The following is a 12,285-nucleotide window of genomic DNA, read 5'->3' as shown; positions in this document are numbered from 1 at the left end:
GACACTAGGGAAAGTTATGCAGATATATCTTGAGAGCTAACTCTTGGAATAATTTATTCAACGAAAGGTTTGTCAAGAAACTCGGAGCATTTATGGTGAGGCTTCATAGGAAAAAAACTAAATACATGAATTAAATGGCGAAGCAATATGTCCCATAAACTATCTTTAACTTTATTAACATTAAAATAATTTTTTCCATCTATTTATACTCCACTTTTAAACTCCACTCTTATAACGTTTAAACTTCCCATCCTTAAAGGTCAAAATATATAACTTTTAAACTTCCCCTCCTAAAAGGCAACGTGTATAACTTCTAGGTTCCGCCGTAAAAAGTGCACTCACCACCCGGGGTAATGGATTGGAATAATTCAATCATAACATTCCAAAAAGGCTGAGCAATTAAGCAGGAATCTCTAATGGATTGAAATAATTCAGTCATAACATTCCAAAAAGGCTCAGCAGTTATAATAAATCAGTCATTTCTCTTCGTTTCTTAATGACCGGGACAAAACCTTGTAAATCAACAACAATTCTCCAGAGCAGGCAGGCAAACATGGATGCTACCCAACACTCTCTTGACTGGAAGAAAATTGCCCTTCTGGTGATTGATATGCAGGTATTCATTGAAACCAAAATTTTAATTAGATTTCAATTTTACACAACGCTTATTCGGACAAAGAAAGTATCTATATAGTAATGATTCGTTTTGTAGAATGACTTCATTCTGCCAGGAGGACCTATGCACGTTGCTGGAGGTGCATCAATTGTTCCTGCTGTGAAGGAATCTGTTGCTTTGGCCAGGGAGAAAGGGGCACTCATCGTATGGGTAACATTTCTTTTCCTTGCTTTGCTTGCAAAATTCTCTACTGAATCGAATTTGTTATTCAGAAGGGGTTTTCCTGCGGGCATAGATATTTGGCTTCCAGGCAATTTCCAGTAAGATTAAACAGTGTCAAGTTTCAACTCTCCCATTTGATTAAGCATAATACAGAGTATAATACCTGAAGCCCAGGTGCTTTGGACATAATAGTTTTATCCACTTGGTATGGCTTACATTGTGTTACACGCAGTTTCTTCATTCTGAGCTGTCTGATCTCATAGCTCAAAGGTCATGTTATTTAGATACCCACGTTCTCACTGTGGCTTCTAAGTCTGGACTGGCCACTTATAATTTCTCAATTGTCTAATTTTGAGTTGGCTAAGTTCATGTATCAAAGGTCATGGTTTGGATACCCCTTCTCACTGTGCCTGGGGAGGTGTGCATTGACCACTTATATATGTTTGATTATGTTAGTTCACCCAAGTTTGCTCATAGCAGTTCAGTGATCGATGACACTCTGCAAATCACTGCCCTCCGAGATCTTTGATTATCTTAGTTCACCCAAGTTTGCTCATAGCCGGTCAGTGATCCATGGCACTCTCCAAATCACTGGCCCTCAAAGGAGCTGAATGATAAAAATCCATTAGTAGCCAATTACTTCGGCTTTGCCAACGTTGAAGAAAAGGCAAGCTCTACCCATATGGGCGTCTACTCACTGATGGACAAATACCTTACTGTGCTCTTTGAGCTCCTCGAAAACTGAATATTCTTTTCATTTAACCATGGTGAATTTGTAACTCGTGGGTGATAATTTGCGCAAGGCCTAGATCAATCCTTCTGGCTGCCACTATAACACCAAGAGTATATCCAACAGCATGCAAGCCAGATATACAAATAACTTATGACTTAACAAGAGCCAAGATGTCTCGACCCTATTGGAGTGGACTCTATCCTAGGGGTTGCCTACTCTTTGAGCCTTATCACATAGGCCAAACATGTCCTTTGGAATTGAACCCAAGTGGATGGGAGAACAAACCATTCTCCCAACCACTCAATAATCTTAACCAGGACCAAAGACTGAATAATCTCCAAGAATGTCAAAGGTACTAGGGGGTCAACATAGCTCTAGCTTACACATGTATGTATTGCTTTCCGTTTACAGAATTTTCAAATATTCCCCTAACTTTCAACCAATCAAGGAGACCGTAGGAACTGTCTGAGATGGTGATAATGAAAAATACATTCACGTCACATGTAATTCAACTCCAAGGTTCTGGGCATTATATAAGCCTTATATGCTAAGAACTTTCTTACATATCAAATAATCATTGGTTTTGATGGCCACTATGTCATTACTTATGCTAGTTGAGATGCCTTTTGAACGAACTGAATATTTTCCTACTCTAGCTCAGAGTTGATGCCAAACTTCATTGCTTGGATGTTATTGCTCATGCTCCTTGGCATGTTTTTTGCAACAGTTGAGCTTTTGTTTGGTCTTGCTCATACTCTATGTAAAGCTTCATATTCATGGCAGCAGAGCCGGAGATTTGTTGTTGTGAGGTTGATGCAGAGGAATATGTCATGCTTGTATGTGGGGTTCTGTCATAAGATCAATTGTAGATGTCACTATTTTTTTTCTAGATAATGTAGGTGAATAAGAAAGGGAGAATATGAGGCAATTAAAAAGGGGTTTATAGCAAGACAATAAATGTGCATGAATGTAACACAAACCATTGCATGGATAAATGCAGTACTCATGCAAAAAGGTATTGGAAGATGGAGATCTGTCGATGACAATTGGACTATAAAAGTAAACAAGGGATAGGCTTGAAGATAATAATGAACTATTTTGCATAAGGGCAACTGCACTTTCTGATAAGTTGAAAGATCAGTTAGTAATTGTTATTTCAATAGTAGATAATAATGTGTAGATTCCAGAAACTCTATTTAAAGAAGATGTGATATAATTTTTTAGGGAGCAAAGTCGGATGGTTGTAAGGATCAAGCTTTTTAGTCCAATACGAAGTGCTTTTGAATGCTCAAGTCGAAACCTGATTTAATTTCGTGCTATAAGTTGAAGCTTCCCTCTTACAGCGTCGATGTGCTAGTTTTGTAATCGCACAAATATAAATATATATATTGGGGAAGATGCAGCACTTTTGTCATGTTTGAGGACTAGGTATGTAGCTTTCTTTGTTACAATGCTAATACTGCACATGGAATAACTTCTAAGTAGGTAGACCGTGAGGATGGATAAATTATGCTACATTGCTTCCTCTAGCCCTTTGTATATATGACAAGACAAATCTGTCCTCCAGAATTGGGTCAGTCCAATAGACCTTTTAGACAGTCGATTGATGAAGAGTACCAGAAATAGACTAAAATTCTTGACAGACATCCATGAAAGAATACTAGAGCAACACAGCTAATCACCTCGTTGTTGGCTTCCTCCTCCCTGTTTCGGCCTCAAGTAACTGGAGCAACACCTCAACTTTTTGCCTGTATTGACCTCGAGTAACTAGAGTGACACCTCAACTTTTGCTTCTTTAAGGGACATCACTAAACCCTCACCCAGGATTTTATGAAAAAACCTTATGACAATGTCCTTTCTAAGTATAGGGCATTTTGTAGCTGTTGACGAGGATGGGTAGGCCCTTTAGAGCTTTGATTACCTCGGAGTGGGACTGAACACATTGTGCTTTTAATTTTCTATGTCTATTGTTTTGCGACACTATTGTATTGCATCTTTGTTTAAACAAAAACACAATCTTCATTAACTTTCAAACAGAGAGTTACATAAGCTGTCTTTGCTATATAGCTGATTGATTTATTTGCCTCCGTCTAACAAAGAGACAGGTTCCTTGACATATCTATCCTTAACAGCGAATTTTACTTCTCTGTATCGATATACAAAATTAGAGATGTATGATGGACAAAACCACAGAAGCTCTTTACTTGTATTTCTTTTAAAAGAAAATTACACATTTTTTATAAACGCAACCCAAAAGGCAAAGAAACAGAAAAATTGTTTGATTCTATGTCACTAGGGATTTCAGTGTTATTCTGTCTACTATGAGACTTCGTAGCTTGTTGATCCAGAACACTGTCACTGGAAGGGGGGATGGCCCCTTGGGTTGGTTCATCTGCTTGTCACGGGGTATCTTGAGAAGGCTCGTCTCTGCATCCCATCGTATGCTCTAGCCTCTTAACATAAACATGATTTACTGGTTCAGTGTAGAAACTTGTTACTGCAGGGCATTGATTTACAAGATGACTTGCTCTTGGAAGGTGGAGGCTCGGTCATTCGATGCCTGGACTTGTTCCTGGATAATCTGAATGTGTGCTTCTGAACTATTTATCCTTCTAGGCAGAACACAATTTGTTTTCTCTTTACTTTGCACAACAGCTTCAAGGTCTTGATGGATTTCCCAAACCATACTTGCTGTTAACATCAACCTCCTACTTGCTGCATTGTTACCAATTTCTGAATGGAATAACTTAGATTGGAACTTAGTTTTGTCTGTACTCCATTCCTCCAGTTAGCATGTTGGACGCCCAAACTCATCCATTTCTGAATAGGATAATCTAGGTGGACAAGCAGAGCAGATGGAGACAGGTTTGAATAGGAAATGTGGGGGACAGAGTAAGAAGTAAATAATGAAAGGATGCCATTAAAAGGAGGGACTGGAATTACCCAAGGAGATATGAGGTTCTGCCAATATTTAGTTCAAACTTCAGTTTGGGATGTGGTTGGAGCAAAGAGCAGGAGGAATATCCAACTGTCTGTTATGAGGCAGGACAATGACATTTGAGATACAATGTTCTGCCAAAGGAAGTACTGCCACCTAATAAGGTGTCTTTCCTTCATATCCAAAGAAGAAATAGTCAAATCTAATTGTACAACAATCTAAAGAGTCATGGACTATCTTGTTGGAATCAGGGAATGGGAGGAAAAGAAGTGATTTATTCTGTTTCGATTAACAAGTTCCAAGAGCTCCTTTTGGAATGGAAGAGATAAGAGAGCATTTGCAAGAGAATCTTGTTCTTTGTTGAATGTTCTATGGATGTGTCATATTCTTTTAAAACCAATGCAAATTGTGTGAAAATTCCAAATCTAACTCTGATCTAGAACATATTGTAGTTATCTACTAATTATCCAACCTATCTTTTATTAAAGATTATTTGTCTCAGCAAAGATATTTACTGCAAATACTGAATAAAAACACTACTGCAATATTCACCAATTAAAAATTCACAGGAACTGAGAAAACCACACACATAAAAATGGACACCGATATTTTTGGACAAATGTCCCTGGAAAAACCCCAATGTGGGGAAAACAAGTTCTGCAGATGAGGGTTTTATTATTTCTTTAGCAAATCTGTAATTGATAACTATTACAACTGCTTGCCTTAGAATGGCAAAGCTCTAGAAAAAATCAATCTTCACTTTTGCAAGTTAATTCGACCCTCTGGAAGCAACTCGGCTCTCTTGTATGGCACAATCTTGGCCCACACATGTGGCCTGGAGGAATTCGGTCTCCGCTAGCAACTCGCACTATTGGAGAAAAATCTTGGCCTCCATTGGAAAATTGGCCTCCTCTCGTGAATCGACCTCTCTTTGGAAATTAGGCCTCCTCCTGGCAAATTGGACTCTCTCTGGCAATTTGGCCTTTCTCCCGCAAATCAACCTCTCTGGGAAATCAGCTTCCTCCTCGCAAATTGACCTCCCTCTGATAATTCGCACAACAGGAGAAAAATTCTCGGCCTTCTGCAAATAATTCAGTCCTTGCAGAACCTCCCTCTAAAATCCAAAAGCTGGAGAAATAAACTCTGGAAAGTTTTTCTCACTCAATCATTGCTGAAACCCTCGCTGGTGTCAAACCCAACACTATCACTTCGCCTCAATTTATTGATCTCCAAGATGCCCATCGATTTCCTCATATAATCTCTTGTTGAGAATTCAACGACCAATATTTAATCCCGATCAATGGCTAAGATCATCTTGACTCTATCAAGTACCTTTTCTAGAAGTTGCTAGAGAGAAATTGACTTGTCTCAATTAATACTGATTAATTAACCTACTTTCCTAAGTTAGACTTATGAAAACTATTAAAACTGGTCAATAATGTAATTAAGACATTTTTCCCTTAGAAAATTTCCTGGGTTTGGAGATAGTTTATTCTCTTGTGCTCTTAGCCTCAATGGAACCTCTTGAGACTAGAACACCTGTCCGAGATACAAAATCTAACACTTCCTCTTAGTGAGGAAGGTGTTCTGCATAACACCCAACTCATCTCTGAAGAAGATGCATCTTGCCTTCCCAAAGACCTTCATTAGGATGTCCGCTACTTGTTTATCTATAGGCACATATCGTAGCTAGACCGCCCCGCGCTGTACACAATCCATGATGAAATGATATCTGATTTCTATATTCTTCGACCTATCATGAAACATAGGATTCTCAGAGAGTGTGATGCAACTTTGATTGTTGTAGTGAATCATAGTCGTCTCCACCTTCTGACTGTTAGGATATTCCGACACATAGGAAATAGTTAAGTACAACTTGGTCTAGTATAGAGTTAGGTAAAGTGTGTTTCTTTACTATGTACATTTTGTAACTTACAATCCGACGGTCACGATATGTAGTGATCCGACGGTTCATTCTCTCCTCGGTATTACCGACACTTGATCCGTGGCTTAACACCCGATTGGTCCATGATTTCTATTTAAAGCACATGGAGGGTCATTTGTAGGGTAATCCGTCTATGAGAGAAGCATATGTAAATTTTCATTCTTTTATTAATAAATTGCCTGAAGTGGCCGCGTTGGCTCAGGCTGTGGACTGTTTCCCTCTTTGAGGGTTTTAACCACGTCAAAATATTGGTGTATTGATCTGTGATTTGTTTGTGAGCGGTGTCCTTTGGTGTTCTGTTTGAGGAACTTACCCTGTAAATTCCCTCAGTGTTTGTTGCTCATAATGATGAAATGAGCAAACTTTGGCATGAGCGATTTGGTCACTTAAACTATCGCTCTCTTCAGAATCTATGTAAAAAAAATATGGTGACAGGTCTTCCAATGGTATCTTGCAGAGATGGTGTTTGTTCCGGATGTGTACTCGGAAAACATCATCGGGACAGTTTTGAAAAACGTGCCTCTTGGCACGCCTCAGCCCCTTTACAGCTCGTGCATAGTGATTTATGTGGTCCACTTCCAGTTGCTTCATTCTCTGGCTACAAGTATTTCTTAACTTTCATTGATGACTTCTCTAGTCGCACTTGGGTAGACTTCTTAAAACTCAAGAGTGAAGTATTTAACATGTTCTTGGCCTTTAAGGCCTTTGTTGAAAAACAATCTGGACATCAAATTCTTAAGCTAAGATCTGATAATGGCGAAGAATATGTTAAAAACCATTCATCAACTTTTGCACTGAGAATGGAATTCAAATGCAACATACTGTTCCATATACTCCACAACAAAATGGTGTAACTGTAGCTGAAAGGAAGAATCGCACCTTAAAGGAAATGGCTAATTGTATGCTTCAATCTAAAGGACTTAGTCTTAATTATTGGGCAGAAGCAATTAACTGTGCAAATTACATAATAAATCGCACTCCTACTAAGGTTTTAAAGAATATCACTCCAGAAGAAGCATGGAGCTCAAACAAACCAGATGTAAGTCACTTTCGTGTTTTTGGAAGTGAAGCATGGGCCCATATTCCAGACGAGAAACATAAAGCTTTAGAACCAAAGAGTGAAAAATGTATTTTTGTTGGATATTCTGAAGATGTCAAAGGATATAGAATTATTCCACTTAAGTCCAAAAATGTTATCTTTAGAAGAGATGTAAAGTTTGATGAAAATATATCGGCCTGCGAGCCTAGTTCGGCGGATGTGCCACCTCTCCCTATCTCTTCTACTTTTGAAAATATTTCTTCTTCAGATGATGAAAGCGAGGATGAAAATCATCCCCCACCTTCTCAGGATCCTCCTTCAGCTCCTCAGCTTCCAAAATGGGTCTGTGCTACTCGGGATGCAGCAGGTGATCTTGCCGGTGATCCTACAGATCAGCGACGTACACGTTCTCAGTTCGAGAGAGCCTCTTCTTTACTAGCTCAAGCTTCAGTGAATTATGATCTTGACACCTTTGCAGAAGCTTCAGGCCATCCAGATTGGGAAGCAGCTATGAATGAAGAATATCATTCATTATTGGCAAATGATACATGGGATCTTGTTCCTCTACCAAAGGGACGAAAACTTGTTAGATGCAAATGGGTTTACAGAACCAAGTATGGACCAGATGGGAAAGTTGATAAACATAAAGCTCGTCTTGTTGCTAAAGGTTTTTCACAAGTTGAAGGCATTGACTATACTGAAACCTTCTCCCCTGTTGCCAAAATGAACTCTATCCGCCTTGTTCTTTCCCTTGCTGCCTCTTTCAAATGGGAAGTCCATCAGATGGATGTTAAATCCGCCTTCTTGCATGGGGACTTGCATGAAGAAATCTATATGGAACAACCTATTGGCTTTATACAAACAGACTCCAGCCTTGTATGTCGGCTTAAGAAATCCCTTTATGGTCTCAAGCAAGCTCCTCGAGCTTGGTATGCCAAAATGGATAACTTTCTTTTAAAATTTGGCTTCTCTAGGTGTCATTCTGACAATACTGTCTACACCAAGAAAGTGGGCAAGTTTCTTATCATTCTTGTTCTTTATGTTGATGATCTTATCCTGACTGGTAGTGATCCCAACCTTATAAACCATGTGAAGTCTAGCCTTAAAAGGAAGTTTGAAATGACAGACTTAGGACACTTACATTATTTTCTCGGTCTTCAAGTCTTGCAATCCAAGGAAGGTATTTCCCTTTCTCAGTCCAAGTATGCCTGTGATATTCTACGCCATTTTCACATGGAAGACTGTAAGCCAGCCCCTTCTCCCTTTCAGTCTGGAGTCAAACTTTCAGTCACTTGTACTTCTCCTGAAGTTGATGCTACCTTATACCGTCAACTTGTAGGAAAACTTTTGTATCTAACCCATACTCGTCCTGACCTTTCCTTTGCTGTTGGCCTTGTTTCTCGGTTTATGCAAAACCCACGTGAAAGTCATTGGAAAGCAGCTAAAAGAATACTTCGTTATGTTCAAGGTACAGTTCAGTTTGGGATTCATTACAGTGCCGAAGCAGCTCCTCTATTGGTTGGTTTCACTGATTCCGATTGGGCTGGTGACCCTGATGATCGGAAGTCTACTGCAAGTTATGTGTTCACTCTTGGTTCAGGACCTATTACATGGGCTTGCAAGAAACAAGGTGCCATTTCTCTTTCTTCAGTAGAAGCAGAGTATCGTGGTGCCGTAGAAGCTAGTAAGGAAGCCTTGTGGCTTCGTCAGATCCTGTCAGAGTTTGGCTTTCAGCAGCAGCATCCGACTACACTTTGGTGTGATAATCAAAGTGCCATTAAGCTATGCAAAGATCCAGTCCAACATCAGCGCAACAAACACATTGAACTGCACATGCACTTCATCAAAAAGCTCATTCACGACCATTTTCTTGAAGTGCAATATTGTTCAACAGATGATCAAGTTGCAGACATCTTTACAAAGGCTCTCACAGAGGCGAAGTTCACTAAACTTCGATTTATGGTTGGAGTTCAGGAAGTTGTCACTAAGGGGGGATAGGCTCTAGTGCCTCCTTCCTTCCCCTATTGTGTCATATTTGTAAATCCTTCAATCCTATCCCAAGTTGTTCTTAAGGGGGGATGTTAGGATATTCCGACACATAGGAAATAGTTAAGTACAACTTGGTCTAGTATAGAGTTAGGTAAAGTGTGTTTCTTTACTATGTACATTTTGTAACTTACAATCCGACGGTCACGATATGTAGTGATCTGACGGTTCATTCTCTCCTCGGTATTACGGACACTTGATCCGTGGCTTAACACCCGATTGGTCCATGATTTCTATTTAAAGCGCATGGAGGGTCATTTGTAGGGTAATCCGTTTATGAGAGAAGCATATGTAAATTTTCATTCTTTTATTAATAAATTGCCTGAAGTGGCTGCGTTGGCTCAGGCCGTGGACTGTTTCCCTCTTTGAGGGTTTTAACCACGTCAAAATACTGGTGTATTGATCTGTGATCTGTTTGTGAGCGGTGTCCTTTGGTGACTTGTCTGAGGAACTTACCCTGTAAATTCCTACACTGACTAAACAAGGCTACTAACAAATTTCGAAGCCAAATGGCCTTGCATGTTGCCATGCTCGTTGCTATATACTCCGCTTCTGTTGAGCTTATTGCCACAAACTTCTACTTCCTACTGTACTAATAGACAACTCCGGATCCTATGCTAAAGCAACACCTTGAAGTGCTCTTTCTGTCCACTGTACTACCTACCTAGTCTGCATTAGTATAGCCCATCAACCTGACACCATCACTTCCCATCAACCTAACACCATCACTTCGAGTATATCTGATCCCCTACTCAATTGTACCTCGCAAATAACATAGAACATGTTTCGCCGATGTCCAGTACACCCTCTTCGGTTCAACCATGAATTGATTCAGAGAGTTTACCACAAAGGATATATCTAGCCTAGTGTTGACCAAATACATAAGAGAGCTAATCAACTGCCTGTATAATGTGGGGTCCACATCCTTCTCCTTAGATGTATCTACCTTCCTCCAATTGGTTATCATGGGTGTAGACATGGCTCTGCAATCTTCCATCTTGAATCTCCTCAAGATCTCGATGCAGTATTTCCCTTGTCCAAGGAAAATCTCCCCATCTGTCTGCCACACCTCCATGCCTAGAAATTAGTGCATTAACCCCAAGTATTTCATCTCAAACTCCATTGCAAGGTCCCTCTTGCATTCTTCTATGAGCCCCAATGATCTTGTCAAAAACAAGTCATCCACATATAGGACGAGAATGAGTACCTCACCCCCAACCATCAAATAGTAGAGGTTCACACCTGACTCACTCTTCGTGAAGCCAATCCCCTAACAAGTATCTATCGATGTGCTCATACCATGCACTGGGAGCCTACTTGAGCCCATACAATGCTCTCTTCAATCTACACGTGGGTCTCACTACTGTGTGCTATAAAGCCTTTTGGTTGTTCAATGTACACTTCCTCTTCCAATTCATCATTAAGGAACATCGTCTTAACATCCATATAATGGATTAGCCATCCCATCTGTGCTGCAATCGAGATCACAACCTTGATGGAAGTATACCTGGTCACGGGGGCAAATGTCTCCTTATAATCTATTCCCTCCTTCTGAGAGAACCCCTTGGTTAGAAACCTTGCCTTGTATTTCTCGATGCTATTGCTTGCACGTGCTTGATCTTATAGGTCCAACGTGATCCAACCACTTCCCTGTCTGTCGGTCTAGGCACCACCTCCCAAACATTGTTTTGCATGATTGAGGTATACTCCTTAACCATGGTGTCTCACCACACCTGCTGCTATGCAGCCTTCTGATAGCTGGAATCCACAAATTGGCTTATCACTGCCATGTAGCCAGTGTACATGTCTGGTTGTCTTTGCTCTCTCCTGCCCGTCCTAGGAGTCCCCAAAAACTCCTGAGCATCCTTGAGTGTCCGCTGAACCTCTCGGTTCCTCTTAACAACTGTAGAAGGTGGAATTTGGACTTCCACATCCTCCTGATGCATCTCATGCATCTATTGCATTTGCTGCTCCATGCTCTATGAACTCTTTGGAACACTTGTACCTGAGCTAGTACTCGTACTAGTAACAATACTCGTACTATCCTGTCCTTGATTCTACTGTTCTACCCTTGGAGCTTCTGCTAGCTGCTCATTATGATCAACTGTTGCTGGCAAATCTCTGGACCTCCGATATGCCTTGTCCTCCATGAATCAAACATCTCTCCTGACAATTATCCTCTTGGTCCTTGAAATAAATATTTGGTATGCCTTTGAAGTCTCACTGTACCCGACAAAGTACCCCTTCTTTGTAGTCTGATCTAACTTGGAACGTGTTTCTCCTGGAATGTGACAATAAGCCATGCAGCGGAATATTCTGAGGTGGCTAACATATACCTTCTTTCCTGTAAACACTTCATCAGGTGTCATTTTTCCCAATGCCTTATGTGGGACCCTATTTTGAATATACACCAGAATACTGCATGCCTTTGCCCATAAGTATCTTGGCATATCCTGGTCATACAACATGGCCCTCCCTAGTACAAAATTCTCCAGAAGAGATTTGAACTCTTGGAAGCGACTAAAGTCCTCATCCTTGGTCTTCAAGAAGTAAATCCAAGTCTTCCTAGAGAAATCAACCGTCTGAGAGACTGTGTCGACATCAGACCACATATATCAGAATGAATCAAATCTAGTACACCTTCGAACCTCTTGTCACTCCTTGGAAAAGCTGCCTTGGCAAACTTCCCCAAGACACATCCCTTACATAATCGTGCTTCGTGCTCACCACTGGAACACCTGTCTTT

The 12,285-nt window shown here is 40.4% G+C and overlaps 1 protein-coding gene across 1 annotated transcript in view; it reads left to right on the top strand.

Moving 5' to 3' along the window:
• Positions 1 to 364: 364 nt before the first annotated feature.
• The window catches only part of LOC149258549 (Isochorismatase family protein), a 263,248-nt gene continuing 251,327 nt past the window's right edge, over positions 365 to 12,285 (top strand). Inside the window, exons 1-2 of the mRNA XM_089415503.1 lie at positions 365 to 616; positions 713 to 826. Of these exons, the coding sequence (XP_089271629.1) occupies positions 497 to 616; positions 713 to 826 (234 nt within the window). The 5' untranslated portion in view covers positions 365 to 496. The remainder of the gene's footprint in view (positions 617 to 712; positions 827 to 12,285) is intronic.

The sequence above is a fragment of the Pinus tabuliformis genome, chromosome 6 (genome assembly GCF_031772625.1).
Source record: "Pinus tabuliformis cultivar Carrire ecotype Pingquan chromosome 6, CPIR1, whole genome shotgun sequence".
NCBI classification, from domain to species: Eukaryota; Viridiplantae; Streptophyta; class Pinopsida; order Pinales; family Pinaceae; genus Pinus; species Pinus tabuliformis.
Note: the sequence above shows the minus strand (reverse complement) of the source record. Positions and strands in the feature narration are given on the sequence as shown.